The sequence below is a fragment of the Benincasa hispida genome, chromosome 12 (genome assembly GCF_027475165.1).
Source record: "Benincasa hispida cultivar pf3 chromosome 12, pf3_genome.v1.1, whole genome shotgun sequence".
Taxonomy (NCBI): Eukaryota; Viridiplantae; Streptophyta; class Magnoliopsida; order Cucurbitales; family Cucurbitaceae; genus Benincasa; species Benincasa hispida.
In genome coordinates this window covers 1,285,589-1,306,600 of record NC_143489.1, presented here as the reverse complement: position 1 = coordinate 1,306,600, position 21,012 = coordinate 1,285,589, and the positions used below count along the sequence as shown (strand labels likewise).

At 40.1% G+C, this 21,012-nt stretch overlaps 1 protein-coding gene across 4 annotated transcripts in view; it reads left to right on the top strand.

Annotated features, from left to right (window-relative positions):
- Positions 1-926: 926 nt before the first annotated feature.
- Positions 927-21,012, top strand: part of LOC120068002 (ARM repeat superfamily protein) — a 67,669-nt gene continuing 47,583 nt past the window's right edge. For all 4 annotated transcript variants that reach the window (XR_016525305.1, XR_005479066.2, XM_039019660.2 and 1 more), the window contains exons 1-10: positions 927-1,283; positions 1,372-1,467; positions 2,689-2,852; positions 3,334-3,607; positions 4,680-4,747; positions 5,453-5,522; positions 5,607-5,966; positions 19,318-19,397; positions 19,479-19,530; positions 19,700-19,853. Coding sequence is in view for 2 of the 4 variants with exons in the window: in XM_039019660.2 (XP_038875588.1) it covers positions 1,107-1,283; positions 1,372-1,467; positions 2,689-2,852; positions 3,334-3,607; positions 4,680-4,747; positions 5,453-5,522; positions 5,607-5,966; positions 19,318-19,397; positions 19,479-19,530; positions 19,700-19,853 (1,495 nt within the window). In the remaining 2 variants the exon portion in view is untranslated. The remainder of the gene's footprint in view (positions 1,284-1,371; positions 1,468-2,688; positions 2,853-3,333; positions 3,608-4,679; positions 4,748-5,452; positions 5,523-5,606; positions 5,967-19,317; positions 19,398-19,478; positions 19,531-19,699; positions 19,854-21,012) is intronic.

Here is a 21,012-nt window from a genome sequence, read left to right as displayed (position 1 = left end):
GAAGACTGCACACATCCTCAAAAGACGGAATATCAACACAGTTCTATATGGAGGCGACGAAGGCATTGTACTCAACAACTAGACCTTCCAAAATGTGACCCAAATGACCCCTATATGAAATAGGCTTCGCTATAGCAGCAAAATGATCCACAATTTCCTTAATCTGATACAAATACTGAGTAATAAATTAACTATCTTTTCTTATTTTGAATAATTCAACTTTAAGACCCATAATCCCAACAGTGGTTTTGGAGTCATACATACGGCTAAGAGACTCCCAGATTTCATGAGCAGTTTGTAAAGACACGATTTCATCCATTTTTTCTTTAAATAAGGAGGAGTAAATCCAACATAATTCTATTTAATCATTGCTAGTAAGTATAATAATCACTGTCCTGAGTCTGATTCACATCAAGAAACTGAGGGGGACCGGGACCTTGGCCATCCAGAAAGCCTTCAAGCCCATTGACAATAACATGATTGAGCAGTTGGGTCTTCCAGATAAGATAATTGGTGCCATTCAGTTTAATGGTGAGCAGCTGTAGAAGGGTCGAAAATATAAGGGGAAGGCAGGATACACGGGACGAGGAAGAAGATTAGGATAGGTTGGAGTTTGATAGGAATGATATTGATGGTTATTAAAAAATTGTTGAACAAGGGGGGCCATTTGAGGGTGAAACGTAGGGTTGGGAAATCGAGTTTGAGAGTTAGGAAATTGGGGTTGGAAGAAAAGAAACATTTGAACGAGCTACATTCATTGGGGTATTCAGCGGAGGAGTAAGAACCGATTTATAAGTATTTTTTTGATTTAGTCTTTATAATTTATAAATACTTTTGATTTCCAACTATTTATAAATTTACATTTGTAAGAAATTTCATTAAATTATACTAAACTAAAATAACAATAAATTAATATATCGTCCAATGAAATCTTGAAGAAAATTATGAAAGAAAGTAGAGTTGCAGTTCGCATAGTATTAAAAAATTTCCCGCTAGCGCGGGGATGGACTACATCGCCGGAGTGGAAGAGTTGAAGGGTAATTGCCGGAGTTGAAGAGTTGAAGGGTAGTTGCCGGAGTTGAAGAGTTGAAGGCTAATTGCCGGGAATGGCCACGCCGTCATCGTCCTCAGCGTCTTCAGTAAGGTCGTGGAGGACGGCGTTTCTGACTCTGAGAGACGAATCGATCTCTTCTTCAACCTCAATTTCCCAACTTCTCTACGACACCATCTTCTCGCACTCCGACTCCTTAATCGCCGCCGCGCGCTACCTTCCTCCACCAGAAGTACAATTTTCTCATTTCTTCTATTTATCTTACTCGAGGTTCTCCAATGCATAAACATCGTTTTGTTGCTCCTTCTTTGTGTGCATAGGTTTCATCAGATCTGCTGTTTCTCTTAGAAGTGGCTACTTCTGCTTCCGACTCCGTGCAAGACATTGTCCCTGTCTTCGCAGATATCATACATCTGGTGCAATTCACATTTTCGATTTCTATTATTCCTTTTTTCTTCTTTCCGACCAATTTCCTAGGGGTAGAGCTAGAACGATGAAATTGGGAAGTTTGTTCTGTTAGTTTATTTTCGCGCATCTGTTAAGAATAACGCCAACAATTCGATCAAGACCTATTTGGCGTGTGAAAGTGGGTTCTGTGTGATGTTTAGAAATTAGAATAAATTCTTTCTGATTTAAGTCTGGGAAATGAAAATTACCCTAGTTATCAGAGAGACCTAACGTTTCAGCCTTTGGGAAGGATAATTATATATATCACACTATTGCAATATTGATTGATATATAAATTCATTCCATTATAAAGAAGCTTTAGTTGAAAGATCATGAATTATCAATCAGTACTTTAGAGAATGCAATGGGTTAAGCAAATATTATTGGGTTAAGTGATTGAAACTTCAATTTTATTGGTGACCGTTCTCAAGAACTGATAAGTCTCTACTTGATATGTATATAATTTGTTATTAACGATGAATAACCACATTTTTATTGAGGAAAAAAAAAAAAAAGAAAAAGAAAAAAGAGGAAAGAATACACCGGAATAAAAAAAGGGGAAGCCCATAAAAGAGAGGAGGCTACCTACAAAAAGGCCTCCAATCAAGTGAAATATAGTTAAGAGAATAATTACAAAAAATGTTTTGTAACTGAAGCCCACAAAGAAACATAGAATCTAGCAAGGGACCAAACAAACTTGATGGTCTCTACTTGATGTGATGCAAGTTCATCATCAAATGCCAAATGCTGTTTGAGACATGCAAATTCACACTGTCGGTTTAGTTTCATTCCTCGTCATAATAACTATGTATGTGAAAGTTGAATATTTAGTGGGAAGATATTTTGTCTGACTTCAGACAGGTTGAATATAGTGGAAAGCTTCATTGTATATCTATATGGAAGATGATTTGCATTTAAAGTCACTGAGAAAATGTGTGTAACACACATTGAACATATTTCATAAACAAGCGGCCTGCTAAAGTTAAGGTTTAAATTACTATAATCAAGTAAAATATAGTAGTTCAAATATCTACATTTCTGCATGACAAAGAATTCAAGTAGTGCATTTTTTAAACATAAATGTTTTTCAATGGGGATAACCTTGCTGTCTTTATGTGGTTCTGGCCCTGCCAATGCTCTTCTGAATTCTCAGTTTCCTCTAATTATTAATATTCTTGCACCCAATGCAGATCCACGGTATTTCTCATCAAGTTGCTCTTGAATTTAGTTCTTCATCTTGGAACCTGCTCATTCGATATTTTGGAGATGTGATCCAAATCCTACTTGGAAAGCTCAATATTCCAGGAAATTATGCTCTAATCAGGCCTGTCTTGGAATCTCTGGAGATTGTAAGGTTAGCTTCCCTTTTCTCCTCTGTTAGCTTGGGGAAATACTACTCTTTCTTGCTTCTTTCACTGCTGCCCACTGGGTCAGTATTTTTGTCATTTGGGGCCAAAGTGATGTTTGCTCATCTGAGTGAATTTGATGAGATCTGTATAGTATTAGTAGCTAGGTTGGTTACCCAAAGTATCTGGAGGTTTTCGTGTTATAGAGAAAGAGTTCCTAAAGATGAATGAGGGGAAAAATTAATTCATGGTGGTTTTTGATAATCTTTTTGGTGCATATGGAAAGAGAAATAAGGTAATTTTTGAATATAGAAGGGAAGCCTTAGCTGCTGTTTGGTTGAATCATGAATGCACACTTCATAGCTTCTCTTGGGATTTCTTGTACTATAGAGGTTCAAAGTTGTTGTTTGGTCATGATTTGATGTTTTATATCTGGTACCTTGTTTTCCCTTTTGTGGACATAATTAATTGTCTACCTTTTTTTGGCAGACACGTCATCTGTTTACAACAGCGCAAGTTCTTACCAGCAGAAGATATTCAGCTCTCAAAGTTCTTGCTTTCTGTGATTACTGGCTCTCAATCGGCAGTATTCCCCTCGTCAAATTCAATCATTAGACATGGTTGTACTGCTGAAGTTGTGAAAAGTGTACCCAAATGTAATAGTTTATGGGATGTTCAGGCCGTAGCCTTTGATCTACTTAGTCAGGCCATCACAAGTCTGGGGTCATATTTTCCAGTTGATGTTTGGAAGTCAACAATTCAGGTAGAAACAATTCTGCTACCTTCCTGGTTTTTCGTATATGCATTTGTAGGAAAATTGAGATATATTTAATTTGAATGCTTTGCAAGCAATATATAGGCAGTTAGCCAATAAGAAAATAGTGTATTATTATTATTATTTGGATGAATAATCAAAACTTTCATTGAGGAAAGAATAAAAAAAGAAAAAAGAAAAAAAATGGGGCACACAAAAATGACAATCCACAGAAAAGGAGGTAAACAACAAAAAAGGTCTTCAGTCAAGTTAAATAAGACCAACACCCCCAACTTCAAGTAGGTGGATTGGGCTATTGCCTATTTCATGTTTGGGACACCAATTATAATGGTTGGTGTTTTCAATTATTATAACCTTACATTAACTACTATATTACTATTTAAGATTCCTCTTTGTTACTCCTACTCATCATCTCTTTCCCTCTTTGTGACAATGTTTACTATTTCTTACCAAGACTAAAATAGTCTGCACTTTAAACACAAACTATTATAATCCTACTAAAATGCATTCTAAACAAAAACTATTATACTTTGTAGACCATTATAACCCATATACTATAATAACCAACTCAAACCCCTTAATGGATAATTATAAAAGGACTTCGTTACTGCCTTTTACAAAATAACATAGAACTGAATGAGAGACCGAACATCATACAAAGTTTTCTCAAGTCTTTAAAAGTTTCACCATTGCTTTGTCTCCAAAACCCTGTAAAACAACACATCCCGAGTCATGTAAATCTCCTTTTCTTGCAAAAGGGCTGATGAATGAAAGGATCTTCTCAATTATTTCCTTGCATCCCCTATGCCTAGCAAAGCATAAACCAAACTGCTCAAAGAAAAACTCTGCATGCTAAATCAGAACTCTTTTGTTGCCTTCCTTTAAAAGAATGTAACACCACAACCTAATCAAGTCGAACAACTTCCTCTACATTGAATTCAAGATGTAATCTTATAATTGTTAATCTTAACAGTTTTGCGATAAATGTAAAATATTTCAGCTGGCATGGTAACCTTCAATACTGCAGATAACTTGTTGAGCTTGATTCTTTTGTTCATAGGTTATTCGAAAATTAATGGATTTCTTGGCATCTACTAGCTTACTTGTTGAAGACAATGTGATGTCCAGGTATACAGCTTCAACAATGTTTTAATATCATAAGTGTTCATTATCTTTAGAGAGATATGTTACTTTTGATTCATCAATTATGTTAGATAATATAATATTAAATTTGCCTTCATCCATCAGCTTAAGCTTTTGGGTATTTAACATGGAATTAGAGTAGGTGGTCTAGGAGGTTATGTGCTCAAAACTCTATAATCTTATTTCCTCCGAATAAATATTGATTTCCACTAATTGGGGTTCTTTACACATTTCAAGCCCACAAGTGAGGGGGAGTGTGAGATGATATAATATTAAATTTACCTTCACTCAAAAGCTTCAATCGATGATTTAACAAATTAAAATAAGAAACTTATCACGAGTACATAATGAAGTCCCTAAGGCTTACATCATTTACCCAGGCAACAGCCATTTCATTGGCTTTATTAGAGTTTATGCGTTTTGCATTCCGTTTTGCTTCAACTTTATCCAAGAGTTTCAATTTAAACTGCATGAAACAAGCATTTGCTTACCCCATCATCCACCTTTCCTAGTGAGAAATTGTAATCCCTTATCTTGGCCCATTTTCAAATTAGTGAAACAAACCCCTTTTTGTATTTGGGAGGGGGTTTGGTTGTTTCTCGGGGGTTCTTTTTTGTTTGCCTTGTAACTAAGCTTGGTTTCTTATTAAAAAAAAGAATGATTCATGCGTTGGTGTTTTCTGTTCTGCAGGTACTATCTGTCTCTTCTGAGATGTCTTCATTTGGTTATAGCAGAACCCAAAGGCTCCCTTTCTGACCATGTAAGGAATAAAACTACACTTCGAGACCTAAATTGAGATTGCTTACTTACTGAAGCATCTTTTTTTACGTTATTTTTCTTTCAGGTGTCAGCTTTTGTAGCAGCATTGCGCATGTTCTTTGCGTATGGGTTTTCTAATAGGCCCCTGCTTGCTTGTTCAGTTGGTAATCAAGGGAAAGAACCTAGTTTGACTAGTACCAAGTCTGGTTTGGAGGAACCAAAAAAGGAAAATCATAATGCATATAGGCCCCCTCACATGCGGAGAAGAGAAAATTTAAATAAGAAGCAGGCCAATGCTCAAAATTTGCAGAGTTCAATGGCTGCAGAGTCTCTTAACTGTGATTTGATATCTTCAGATTCTGATCATGACAGTGACGGGCCAGGCAGAGATGCTGACATCATTCAGAATGGCAAGGTTCGGGTTGCTGCTATTCTTTGTATACAGGTAACTCAGAAAGAGATGATCCATTTGATCTTGTTCTGTGTTGTTTTTACTTATCTATGAAAACTCCGTTGCTTCAGTGATCCATATCCATAATTTTTCTTCCTCCGGCTAATCAGATCTATCTTCCATGAGTAGCAATTTTTCTCTTGCTGTGGGTTTGCAAAATGGTGTGAGCTTGGTACTGATAATGAAAATCTTCCTCAACTTAGACTGTACGAAGTTTTTCTAACCTCCTAGGCAGAGTAATCTCTCTATAGGCCGGTTTAGTATCCTTATGGCAATATATATTTTATCTCTTAAGTTCAAAAACTCGATTGACTCTAGAATCTACATCATTTGTCAACAATGGTAAATCCCCTCATTTTTGGTTGGATTGGTGGATTGGTAATGGGCCTGTTTTTCTTAGGCTTTATGATTCTCTTTCTATGTGAAACATGCTACCATTGAAGACTCTGAGGACCAATTTAATTTTCCGTGTTATTTCTTGATTTAAGGAGAAAATTCTTGGATCATGATATATTAGAATGGGTCTCTCCTCTGGTCTTATCCCCATAATGACTCTCTCTTTATTTTATTTTATTTTTTTAAGAAACTGAACTTTCATTTAGAAAAAAATAAGAGGATGTACAATGAAATACAAAAAACGAATGAAAAAAAGAAAAGAGTCCAAACACTAGCCAAAAAGATGAACTCCAATCCAACAAGATCAAACCAAGGTCATAATTGCAAAAAGGACAAGTAATAAACATCCATAAGGATGCAATATACTTAACGACCTCCCAAACCTCTTCCTTAGATCTTTCGACCTCCCTTAAAATTATGCCATTTTTCTCAAGCCAAATTTTCCGCAATGCAACGAAGGAACAAGACTGCCACTAAACTTTCCCTTTTTATCTATAAATAGGGGATTCAAGAGCACCTCCTGAACCATGGTGCTGCACTTTCTACCACATGCCAAACATAAGCCAAATATACTCAAACATTTTCTTCATAGAGAATGAGCAAATCAGGGACTGAACTTGGAGATGGAGGAAATGTTTGAAAGAAAGCCCTTACGAGGAGTGGAGAAGTTCAGAACATGAGAAGACATATGATTTATTAAGTATGTGACCATGAGCATTAGCTCTCCCCAATACAACAATATTAGTAGAAAGTTTCAATCATCGAGTGACTTCAAGGAGATGGTGATTCTTGCATTTAGCCACACAAGAGCTAAGATTAATAATTCTTTGGTATGATAGGTAAGCACCATAGGATGAACTAAGAACTTCTTTCACATTGTTTGTTTTGAGGACACTAATTTTTTTACCATTCTACTGAATTGCTTGAAAATTTGTTGAGGCTTACATTTTTTCTTTCATTGAGAAGACCCATCTAGCCTGTGCATGATCATTAACGGATGAAACAAACCATCTAGCCCCAGAGATGTTTTCGATTATTGAAGAACCTCATCCATCGTTATGGATCAGTGGAAAGGGAACTTGGAGGCTTATATGCGGTCCATGGATAAGAATTTCTAGTATGCTTGGTGTCACAATCGCTCTTTCGGAAGCTTCTCTTAGCGATTGTGCGGCACTGAATTGAGCCACATCTAACAACTGGACCCAGTTCTTCTGCCTAGCGTCGATAAAGTGACGCAGATATTCCTCGAGCATACTGTTGAAGCGTTCCGTCTGACCGTCAGTTTGGGGATGATAGCTAGAGGAGATATTCAGTGATGATCCCAATATTCTGAACAATTCTGTCCAGAATGTCCCAGTGAATCTTCCGTCCCGATCGCTAACAATGCTCATGGGGACACCCCATAATTTCACGATGTGTTTGAAGAACAGCTGAGCAGTCATCACGGCTGTGCACATTTTCGGCGTTGGGACGAACGTGGCATATTTCGAGAACCGGTCGATGATAACAAGGACCGATTCAAACTCTCCCACCTTGGGCAAATGGGTGATGAAGTCGAGAGACACACTCTCCCACGGTCTAGAGGGCACAGGTAGGGGTTCCAGCAGACCCGCTAATTTCGCCCTTTCAACCTTATCTTGTTGGCAGACAAGGCAAGTCTTGGTAAATTGCATGACATCGTCTCGAAGACTTGGCCAATAGTAGCCTTGCTTCAGAAGGGCATAAGTCCTCTGCCAACCATTATGTCCTGCCCACGGTGTGTCGTGACACTCCTTCATCAGCGACCTTCGTAACTCCCCGGATCTGGGGATGTAGAGGCGATTGCCTTTGGTGTATAGTAGATCATCTTCCACCCAGAACTGGCGTGTCTTCCCCTCTCTGGCCAACTGTAAGATGGCCTGCGCCGCTGTATCATTTGTCAAGTGAGTTTTGACAGTTTCTCGTACTGTTGCACTCAACGTACTTGCTTGTAGGCGGGCGAACATGCACAGGGCCGCATGTTCGCTCTTTCGGCTAAGAGCGTCAGCCGCTTGGTTGCTTTTCCCCGGTCTATGTTCGAATTGGAAGTCGAACTCCGCTAGACATTCCTGCCACCGTGCCTGTTTCGACGACAACTTCGGTTGGTTGAAGAAGTGACAAATGGAGTTATTGTCGGTCTTGACCACGAACTTGGCCCCCAAGAGATACTGTCTCCAGGCCCTCAAGCAGTGAACTACTGCTAACATCTCTTTCTCGGAGGCGGCATACCTCCGTTCGGCATCATTTAGTTTTCTACTCTCATACGCGATGGAGTGTCCGTCTTGGAGGAGAACACCGCCCAACGCGAAGTCAGAAGCATCAGTCTCTACTTCAAATGGCTTGGTCACGTCGGCAATTCCGAGGACCGGCCCCTCAATCATCACTTTCTTCAGGCCCTCAAAGGCGGCCTGACATTCGGGAGTCCAGCTCCATTGGCTATCCTTCTTCAACAGTTCGGTTAATGGCCCTGTTCTTCTCGAGAATCCTTCTACGAACCGCCTATAGTAGTTGGCTAGTCCGAGGAAGGATCGTAGTTCGGTCACGGATGATGGTACCCTCCAGTCTCTAATTGCGGCCACCTTGCCCTCTTCCATACCAATCCGACCACACTCAATCACGTGGCCGAGGAAATTTATGCGCTCTTGGGCAAAGGAGCACTTCTCTCTCTTTACATACAACTGATTTCTCCTCAGCTTTTCAAAGACTAGTTGGAGGTGACGTCGATGGTCCTCCAACGAGGCACTATAGACCACAATGTCATCAAGATATACTATGACGAATTTGTCGAGGTATTCGTGAAACACTTGGTTCATTAGGGTACAGAACGTTGCTGGAGCATTGGTGAGGCCAAAGGGCATCACGAGGAATTCGAAGGCTCCATATCTCGTGACACAGGTCGTCTTGGGTTCGTCTCCTTCAGCAATTCGAACCTGATAATATCCAGACCGTAGGTCCAGCTTCGAGAAATACTTAGCACCGTGAAGCTGATCAAATAAGTCAGTGATGATAGGAAGGGGATATTTGTTGCGGACTGTGAGCTTATTCAAGGCCCGATAGTCGATGCACAACCGGAGGCTCCCATCCTTCTTCTTCTGGAACAGTACTGGGGCTCCATAAGGAGCCTTTGCCGGTCTAATAAATCCTGCCTCTAACAACTCGTCTAACTGTTTCCGAAGCTCAGCCAATTCTGGCGGGGCCATCCGATATGCATTCTTGGCAGGCGGCTTTGCCCCTGGCAACAACTCAATCTCATGGTCAATCCCCCTTCGTGGGGGTAAGGACTTGGGCAGGCTTTTCGGCATGACGTCCCGATACTCTTCCAAGACAAATAGAACGTCTTGGGGGATCTCCTCTTCAGTGGACTCAACTGATTCTATCGGGATGGCCATGAACGTGGGTTCGTCGTGGGCCAGGCCCCTCTTCAATTGGAGGGCTGAGATCATTCTCACCCCATTTGGCTGCTTGATACTGGCTTGGACTACGGTCGGTGTAGATCCGGTAATGACTAAGCATTTGGCAAGGGGCATTGGTATGACTTTATGTTCAAGCAGAAATTCCATTCCCAGTACCACGTCGAAATCATCCATCTTGACAATTACGAAGTCAACGAAGCCCTTCCAATCTCCTAACTTCACCGGAGTTCTCTTCGCTATCCCCGTAATTGGTAGGGCTGCGGAATTCACAGCTTTCATCTTCCCTGCATCTCTTTCCCAATTCAAGTTCAGGCGGCGAGCTTCTCTTTCAGCCATGAAGTTATGGGTAGCCCCAGAGTCAACCATCGTGGTTTTGGCCGATCTTTGGTTGACCCAAGCGTCCACATACATGAGACCTTTCTCTAGTGGCTCCGTCGCCTTTCCCATATTCTTCTGAAGTGCAGATAGGAATTTCAATGCCCCCATCCTGGGATTCTCAATTTCTGCCACTGGCTCAGTTACCGTCTCTTCCAGTTCAGCCTTGTCTTCGGAGGTAGAGGCCAATGTGGCTTGAAAAGCATTGAACGCAGTTCGATTTGGACATTCGCCCGCCCTGTGTGGCCCTCTACATATGAAACAAGATAGGGGGCGATTGTAATTGTTATGCTGTTGTGGCGGCCCCCGCCAGTTGTTTCCTGATCTCGGTTGGGATGATTTACGGTCCCCCCCTGTGTTCTTGTCTCCTCCCCCAGGTCTGGGAGGACTGGAACGGCTGTTTCTGTTTCCCCCATTGGAGGAAGTTGATTGTTTCCTCACATCTTGTGAGTCAGTGCTAAGGTCGTACAGCTGTTCAGCTGCCGCTTAGGCAGAGGGGAGATCCTGTCCTCTCTGTTCATATAGTTTTGATTTTGCCCACGGTTTCAGCCCTTCCACAAAGCAAAAGACCTTGTCTTTTTCAGACATATCTCGTATGTCCAACATGAGTCCTGCAAACTGTTTTACATAGTCCCTGATGTTACCTGTTTGCTTTAGCTCTCGGAGTTTTCGTCGAGCCAAGATCTCGACATTTTCAGGGAAGAACTGCGAACGAAGTTCTTGTTTCAATCTATCCCAAGTATCAATAGTGCAGCGTCCTTCCTGTATGTCTGTAAATCGTGATCTCCACCACAATTTCGCATCTTCAACTAGATGCATCGTTGCTATTGTGACTTTCAACTCTTCAGTCACTGTGTTCGTCGCCTTGAAGTATTGCTCAAGGTCGAAGATAAAATTTTCCAGGGCTTTCGCTTCTCGCACCCCACAGAAGGGTTTCAGTTCTGGGATTTTTATTCGGCTCACTGCCATTGCTCCCCCAGGTGGGGCTTGGTTCCCTACCGCTCGGATGGTGAGATTCACTCTAGCACTCACATCCGCTATCTCGGCTCTGACGACATCCAGGGCCGATCGAAAGTCTTCAGATAAATCGGTTACCATCTGAAGTATTGCTTTTTGGGAGCTGTCCAGCTCTTCGACACGCTCCTCTATGTGGGCAACAGAGCCCGAGGAGCTATCGCCTCGTTCAAAGCTGCCGGATCGTACTGTCTTGGTCTCGAGGGTCTCTACCCTCATCATCAATTCTCTGACGGGTAATCCATCTAGGCGGCCTACCACCGCATCAATTCCATTGGCTTTCTCGGCAACTTCTTGTAGCCGAGTCTCAAGGAAACGAACATTATCTGGGACCTCTCTCAGGTAGAGCATTTGTTCTTCCATCTCTACTAATCTGTCCACATGGGACTTGTTCAGGTTCTTCGTCGCCGACATGATCACTGATCTTTCCTCTATAAGCCAACTTGGCTCTGATACCAACTGTCACAATCGTTCTTTCGGAAGCTTCTCTTAGCGATTGTGCGGCACTTGTTCCCGCTCACGAACAAGCCAGCCAACTCGATTACGAACTGCCGATGGCACACCGAGTGCCTCTTGCAACCTCCACCCCCGTTTTAGGGAAAACGGTTTTAGAAAACGGGTTTAGAGAAAAGGTTTTCGTAAGAAGATTTGTGAGTGTGAATAAAGAAAGAAAGATTGTAGTAGACTAGAAAGCAATAAGCAACAACAACGGCTTTATAGAGTACTACTCCGGGTATGAGGAAATGATGGTTAGTCTTATCCCCATATAGTGCATTCTGAACAAAAAGCCAACTGGCGCCCTTGCATATGCAAAAGGGCGAGTGGTCACTTACAATGAAAATGTAAAGAAAGCAAGCTAACTACACTAATACAATACAGGATATGAAAGTAAGCTAGAAGGGGGTTGGATTGGGCATGCGACCATGGGCAACAGGCCCTGGACAAGCATGACCGTTACACTTGGCAATAACAAATCTCACAGTTGAACAAGGGTTGTACTTTTATTTGTAGGATTGGGGAACAGTTTGGAAATATACAAACAAACTAGGATGACTTAACTAATAGTGGAACAACATACAACATAATTTCACTATCTTTATTGACAGATAAATTGAGTTGGGTAGTAGGAACAGAGGAAGACAAATATGAAAGTTTAAATGAGCTTGCTTATGAAGGTTTGAGGCTTGATCATTATTGAGAAGATAGAGCCTTAAACAAAGTTTTGCACTACCAACCATCTTCCTCGATTCCAAATTCGGAAAACAACATAAGTTTGAATAAAATTTAGTTACACAGTTCAGGTCCTTAGCTCATATATTGAGACCAACTTAGGATCCAAGTCTGGCACATGTAAAACAAAGTTTAGATAATTAAATTTTGAGTGACTTGAAATGAACGTGTCCTAGCAGTTTTTGACTAAGAGCCATCCACAATTTCACAAAAGAATTACTTGTGCAAGTGCTAGCGAGATAATTCCAAAACAAGGCTTCATTTCCCGTTATGTGATGTCATGCTCAGAAGTCTACTATAAAGGGCTTCATTTCTATGTTAGGTGCCAAGCTTTGTGCCATTACCCTACACTCTGATCAATAGTGTTTTGTGGTGCTTCTACTTGGTTGGGAGTTGGCTCAATCGCCATGCTTAAATTTTCTCCACTAAGACAACAGATATGCCAACAATGTAGATGACGAAAAACAACTTGAAAATGAAGGTAATGACTGCAACACACAAACACTGGTTAATGAATAAGTGACAAGAAGAAGGATATGAAGTTGAAGTATCAACAATGTTCAACGAGCGATGACTAAGACGACATTATTGATGGGGATGTTGCCGAAAAGAGGATGCACTTGTGAGAGATGATGATCGACACCGGCGACTAGGATTCCGATAGTTAAGGTTGACGACTAGAGTTTAGCTCTGATACCATGAAGTTTAAGGACAAAGAAAACCCTTACATTACATTTTCTACTAAAGATTACACCTTTTATATTGTTAGATGATATGTAATTAAATCTGTCTTCACTCATCAGCTTAAGCTTTTAGGTCAATTGGTGATTTAGGATGGTATTGGAGCATGTTGGTTTAGGAGGTCCTGTGTTCAAACCTTGGTAATGTTGTTTCCTCCCCAATTAATATTGATTTCCACTTGTTGGGCTTTCTTCATATTTCAAGCCCACAAGTGAGGGGGAATGGTAGATGATATATAATTAAATCTACATATATAATAAAAACGAAGTGAACAACCCTAATTTACCCATAAACTTTTGGGAACAAAGAATGTATTAAAAAGCATAATAAATCCTAAACTTTTGTGAAAAAATAATGTATTTGTTAAATCACTGATTGTGAAGGCAAATTTAATATTATATCATATAACACTCCCTTTCACTTATGTGCTTGGTATATGCAAAAGTGGAAGTCAATATTAATTGGGGAGAAAATAATATTGCAAGGGTTGGAACACAGGACCTTTTAGACCACCAGCCTTCAAACCGAACGGAGAGAGGTTTGAACCTCACATTTGCGTGGTTAAAGGTCAAACAGAACTATTGGGGTTTCATTCCACACGAGATTCACCTTCCTTTGGAGCTGGCCGGTATGAATATTACAGTCTGAATTCAAGCCTTGGTTGTTAGCGATCATGGCCGTCGGAGAGACGGAAAATTGCCGCTGAAATTGAGCATTGATGTCACGATTGATGAGAATAAAAATCTCCTTGATTCTCAGATGAATGAAAAAGGTAAATCACTCGAATTTATTTCCATTAAGTCGGTTGATCTCTCTCTCTCTTTCTCAGGCGCATTTGACCAAATCTCCAGATTTAATGGAGCATTTAAACCCACCCAATTTGCCAAATCAACCTATGGACTTACCCACTCTGCCAAATCAGCTCGTGGACCCCCACACTGGACCGTCCTCTTCTTTCACTTTCCAAATTCAAAACCCTAGCCCCACAAAATCGACATTCCCTTCTTTTTCCCAACCCTCTCTCTTCTGTTAAATTTTGTGAAGGCCACACCACACTCCACGTCGACAACAATTATTCCACCTTAACTACTCACGCAAACATTCCTTTTGCTGGTTCTGATACTGAAGGTTATCTTTCTAGCCCTTCTTAAGACATTGAATTTACCACCCACTCATTTAACATGACTGTTTTTGGAGATCATCTTGATGAATCTCACATTGATATTACAACAACATCTGCACCAAATTTCAGCCTTTCACTCAGGCCATTGAACCACCAGACCCTTGCTCCTTTCCTCCCCTTCTTATAAATCGACTGAAACCACTAAACTCTCCCCTTACCTTTTAGCCTTCGAGATTTGGCCTCCCTTTTATCAACCCATGGTCTTTATGTTATGGCCATCCCACCTCTTCCCCCACCCCCACCCATCAAAATTAAAAAATCCTTATCCACCACAGCAAAGAAACCAAAGTTACAAAGAGATCTCCAAGGCTTATATTCATCGATTCATTATGATAAATCAGCCACATTGGCTATCAGGGAGGGTACTTCGGATACCTAATGAAAATCTTAACATGGAATGTTCGTGGCCTCTATTTTTGGAAGAAACAGGCTATGGTTAAAAAGCTAATCCAACAACATAACCCTGGTATCGTTCTCTTACAAGAAACAAACTTGACATCAACTGACTCCTTTTTAATCAAATCTATTTGGAGTTCCACTTTCATTGGTGGGATTACACTGGATGCTATTGACACATCAGGGGTATTCTTATTCTCTGGAGTGAACCTGATTTTTCTATTCATGAGGTTATCTAGGTTTTTTTTTTTTTTCCTCTTCTTTTTCCCTGTACATGTTTTGGTAGATGACTTCTCCTTTTGGCTCACAACAGTCTATGGTCCGTCTGATACTGTTTACAAAGCGGACTGTTGGCAAGAATTTGATGACCTGGCTGGTTTGGGAGGGGATAATTGGATGATTGGAGGCAATTTCAATGTCATTAGATGGTCTTGGGAGAAATCTCATGATAGAACCATCTCCCCCAGTATGCGGGCTTTTAAACAATGGATCTCCAATTATCAATTACGCGATATTCTATTGGGGAATGGTTATTACAATTGGTCTAGCCTTGGCCCTACCCAATACCCGTCTTTACTGGGTCGTTTCTTACTTACAACATTGTTTGAGGCCCTTGTTTTTTCAAATTTTAGAACTCGTGGCTTAAGGTTCCATCTTTTCGTTGTTGCCTCTCTTCTTTCCTTATTGGCTGAGTGCAACTTTAGGGAGGGGAGAAGGGATATCCGTGTATGGAAGCCTAATCTTCTCGAGGGCTTTTCTTGTAAGTCTTTCTTTAGGTTGTTATTGGATTCCCCTCTTGCTTTGGAGTCAGTCTTTGATATGATTTGGAAGATTGAGATAACAAAGAAAATTAGGTTCTTCACCTGGAAGGTTGTGCTTGGCCGTGTGAATACTTTGGATAGGCTTGCCAAGAAGTCTCCGTTAATGGGTCCGTCTGTTGTATTCTCTATCGGAAGGTGGAGGAAGACCTGGATCACTTGCTCTAGGGCTGTCAGTTTTGAGGTCGATGTGGATTTTCTTTTTGCAGAAGTTTGATGTTTAGATTATTGGCCAGAAGGATATTCGTGCGACGATCTAAGAATTCCTCCTCCATTTGCCTTTCGGAGAGAGGCCGTTTGTTGTGGTTTGCAGGGGTGTGTGCGGTGCTGTGGGATGTTTGGGGGGGGAGAGGAACAATAGGGTATTTAGAGGATTGGAAAAGCACCCTAGTGAGATTTGGTCTTTAATTCGGTTTCATGTGTTGCTGTGGGCTTTGATTTTGAAGCTCTTTTGTAATTATTCCATAGGCAACATCATGCTTAGCTGGAAACCGTTTCTTTAGGGGTTGCTTTTGTGGACTTGTTTTTTTGTATGTCCTTATATTGTATTCTTTCATTCTTTCTCAATGCAAGTAGATTTTTCTATATAAAAAAAAAAGGTTCCACCTTTTCGTACTCTTGTGGAGGATTGGTGGACATTTCACCCTATACCAATTAGCTTGGTCATGGTTTGATGATGAAACTGCAAGGTTTGAAATCTGTTACCTGTAATTGGAATTATACTCAATGACTTGAGGCTTCCAAATTACCCTTTCTTGTGACACAACTATCCCGGTTGGATGATTTGGAAGATAAGGGCCCTCACAGTGATGATCAACGTTGTAAGCTTAAGTGGCTTCTTGAAGGGGATGAGAACACTCAATTTTCACAAAATTGTTGCTGCTTGTTGCCACAAAAGCTCGATATCTGAAATCCTATCCAGGAATGGTACTAGCTTATTGTTCGCTCAGGACATTGAGGCTAAATTTTTGGATTTCTATTCAAACTTATTTACTAAGGATAGAAGTCAACGCTTTCTCCCAACCAATCGAATTGGAGTCCTATAAATTTGACCTAAGCAAATGATCTTGAACGCCCCTTTGAAGTTTACTGAAGAAGAGGTCTTGCTAGCTGTCTTTGCACTTGAAACTAGCAAATCTCTTGGCCCTGATGGTTTTATTGCTGAATTTTTGAAAATTTTCTGGTCCACTATTAAATATGATATGATGCTTTTGATTTAGGATTTCTGTACCTTTGGAGTTATTAATGCTAAGTTGAATGAGACATATATTTGTTTTATACCGAAGAAGGTGGAATCTAAATCGGTTTCGGATTATAGATCGATTAGCATTATTCCTTGTGCCTACAAGATTGTTGCTTGCGTTCTATCAAATTTGCTTAAGATGGTCCTTCCTTATACTAAGATTTGCAGCCAACCAACTTGCCTTTGTGGATAATAGACAGATTTGTGATGCATCCTTGATGGTTAATGAACGCATTGATGATTGGTCTTTTTCTAAAAAAGCAGGGGTGGTCCTTAAGCTTGATTTAGAGAGAGCTTTTGATACCGTTGATTGAGGCTTCCTTGACTCTATGGTGAAGGCTAAAGGTTTTGGTTGTCTTTGGCGTACCTAGATCAAAGGATATATAGCTAGTGCCAATTACTCCATTATTGTAAATGGTCGTCCTCGAGGGAGTATTATTCCAACTCAAGGTATCAGGCAGAGAGATCCGCTTTCCCCTTTCTTATTTATTATTGTTGTTGACTGCTTGAGTTGTCTTCTTGATCACATTTCCTCCTTGAGTCTTACTATTATTCACCCCATTGGGAATTCCATGTTCTCTCTTTACCGTTTACAGTTTAATGATGATACTTTTTTGTTTTCCATTGTCGAGCGCCATGCGTTAAAGAATGTATTTGACACTGTCTGTATATTTGAATGTGCTTTGGGGCTTAAAATTAATTTGCTAAGAGTGAGCTTATCGGGATTCATGTACCTATTCTGATTTTAATTGGTTGTTTAGTTCTTTTGGTTGCAAAAGGGGTTTCTGGCCAACTACAGACTTAGGTTTGCCTTTGGGTTGAAATTCTAAATCTATTGGCTTTTGGCAACCGGTGGTGGGGAGATTTATGCATAAACTTCATAATTGGAAGTACGCCTTTTTTTTTTCTTCTAAGGGTGGCAAACATACTCTCATTCAGGCAACTCTTTCTAGCCTTCCTACATATTGCTTGTCATTATATAAGGATCCTTCTGTCATTACTTGTTTGGATAAGTTGGTTCGTGATTTCTTTTGGGAAGGTTTTAGAGGTGATGGTAGTATGCATAATGTTAATTGAGAGATTTCTCAGCATCCTCAACTTTTGGGTGGCATTGGTATTGATAACTTTAAATATCGTAGTTCAGCTCTCCCTGCTAAGTGGATTTGGTGGGTCTTAATTGAGCGGATGCTTAATGGCGATGTCTGATTGGGGCTAAGCATTATTCTTTTGATTGCGGCCTCCATCTACCACTCGAGGGAGCCAAAGCCCCTTGGAGGTTTATTTGTCCGTTCCTTGGTTTAGTTGCTGATTGTATTCGTGGTTGCATTGGTAATAGTGTGATTACTTCATTTTGGAACGACTCTTGGCTTAATTGTGGTGTTGTCTCCACAACTTATCCTTCGTTTTTTTGTATTGCTCTTCATTAGGAGGTTATTGTGGCCAATGTGTAGATTTCATCTACACGTGCTTGGGATTTACAATTACAGCGTAAGTTAATTGAATTGGAGATTTTTGAATGGTCTTCCTTATCTTAGCACCTTGCCTCTGTTAGCTTCGATCCTTTCCCGATTCATAGTTTTGACCTCTTGATCCATCTTCGGTTTTTACTGTTAAATCCCTTATGACTGATTTGGTAGGCACAGTGGATCCTATTTTGTTTGATTTTTACTATGTGATCTGGAAAGACCGTTATCCAAAAAAGATTAAGATCTTCCTTTGCGAGCTTAGTTTTGGTGCCATCAACGCTGCTAATCGTCTGCCGTGCGGATTGCATTATATGTCTATTTCTCCTTCTTGGTACCACATTTGACATCGACATGCTGAATCTCAAGTTCATTTATTCTGGCATTGGCCTTTGCTGCCAGCTTTTGGGACATTGTTTTCTCGGCCTTTGGATGATCCTTTACTTGCCTTAATAACATTTTTGATATTCTGGTTTCCTTACTGATGGGTCATCCTTTTGGTGATACAAAGAAGGCGATTTGGCTGGCCCTACTGCCTGTTTGCTTTTGTTGTTTGTGGGGTTAAAGAAATAGAAGGCTTTTTCGTGACACCTCTTCATCCTGTATTAGTTTTATGGAGTTGGTTCTGTCTACTGCTTTTTCTTGATGCAGAATTAAGCATCCTTTCATTCATTATAGCTTATCTTTTTTTAGTCAATAATTGGCGTTCTTTGTAATCACCTTTATGTGTTTGGGGTCTTCCCTTGATTTCGTAATTTTCACTTATCAAAGAAATGTTTCTTTTACCCCCCCCCCCCCCCCCCCCCCCCCCCCCCAAAAAAAAAAAAAAAAAACAAAATCAGTTGCTGAAAAGTCATAGTTCTAGAGTGTAAGAAAACTATTAGCAGTTTATTTATGTCAACCATACATGGAATTATTAGGTGTTGGGGCTTCCCTATTCCATTCATTTATGAAATGTTTTTTATTTAAAAGAAAAAAAAAACCAGACATGGAATTATTCTTCTTGTTTTTTATGAACTCCAAAGTTTTTATGTTGTGTTACGTTTGGTTGATAGGATCTTTGCCAAGCTGACCCCAAAGCATTCACCAGCCAATGGACACTTCTTTTGCCAACTCGGGATGTTCTGCTGCCAAGGTAGGTCTTATTTTTTCTTCTCTGTCCATTTATTGCGATCTGCATACTTATTTCATCTGCGTCCTTGATATGTTCTTGTAGGAAATATGACGCAACTTTAATGACATGTCTTCTATTTGATCCATCTCTGAAGGTACATGTACTGTTTACTGTAATTGTTTAACCAAAATCCAATGTTTTGACTGAAAACAGGCTGAAAGGGTGGCTCGTTCTCAATTTTTTCTTCTGTATCTATTTTGTTATTTTATTCATCCAGTAATGCTAGGTGCTCTATCTATTACATACTGCTTTGGCTTGCCCAGGCCCAGATAGCGGCTGCTGCAGCCCTGGTTGTTATGTTGGATAGGACTACTTCCATTTCCTTGCAGATTGCAGAATACAGAGATCCAGCTAAATGTGGATCCTTTATGCCTCTTTCGATTTCCCTTGGGCAGATACTAATGCAACTCCATACAGGTACTTGGTTTTATCTTATTTTGTTTATTTATTTTTAAAATAAGAAAAATCACTTTCCATTAAGTGACTGGAAAGTAGAAGGGTCCCAGGAGCTACATGAATGCTATCCACTTGGTCTGCATATTGGGAAGAGAGTAATTGCAGAAGTATTTACACTTTCTTGTCCATAAATGTTGCTATCCTGAAGCTGGTCAATTGGTCTTTCGGTCTTGGTTCCTTTCTATCCAAAGTATTACCTACAACATTTTGTATTTTGGGGTGACGAGAACGGAAAAAGAAATCATGCTGGTCAATTGGTCTCTTGGTCTTGGACAATATGTGGTTGTTCCTTTCCATCAAAAGTAGTATCTATAACATAATGTATTTTGGGGTGATGAGAATGAAAAAAAGAAATCATAGCTGGGAAGGTGTTATAGTAGTAAAAGCCATGGGAATTACCTAAAATTAGACTGCAGAGGCTAACAAACAATGCTCAAGTTTTTTACAAGAGAACAGCACATTTTGAACGAAATTGGCGCATAGCCGGTCAATTTTGTTACTTTACAGAGGCTTTAAAGACTGATAAATAATGGTTTAGAGGTTTGTGGGAACTGCCTACACTCAGTGTTTTAAAATGCCTAAGGCACACTAAGGTGCAAGGGTCCTCTGGAGCCTAGGCGCAAGGCGCACAAAAAGGCGTGGGCTTTTTTTCGTGAGGCACACTATATATAAAATATATATATATATATATACATACATGTTTATTTACACAACCAAAAATATAGATGGATAGAAATGTGACTTAAAGAAGAATATACAAAAAAAAACAAGAGATATATAAGATTTAAATATTAGTCATTGACTCATTGTCATTCAACACCAAGTTAAGTGAAACAACACAAAAACAATCACAAATACAATACTAAAATCCTAAATATCGAACTCAACTTCACTAAATAGGTCTTCATCCTTATTCTCTTCGTCTCGACTTATAACCATCTATATCTTCTTCGTCGGTTTCAGAGTCATCCAAAGTAACTAGTGTGGGGGTGGGTTGGGACGGTGGTTGTGTGGAAGATGAAGATGAACATGAAGCGTTAGTCTTAGACTTAGTTCTTGAGGTACCAGCTCTAGAATAATAACTAAGTTCTTTTGCACCAGCAGCTCTTGAAACATCGCC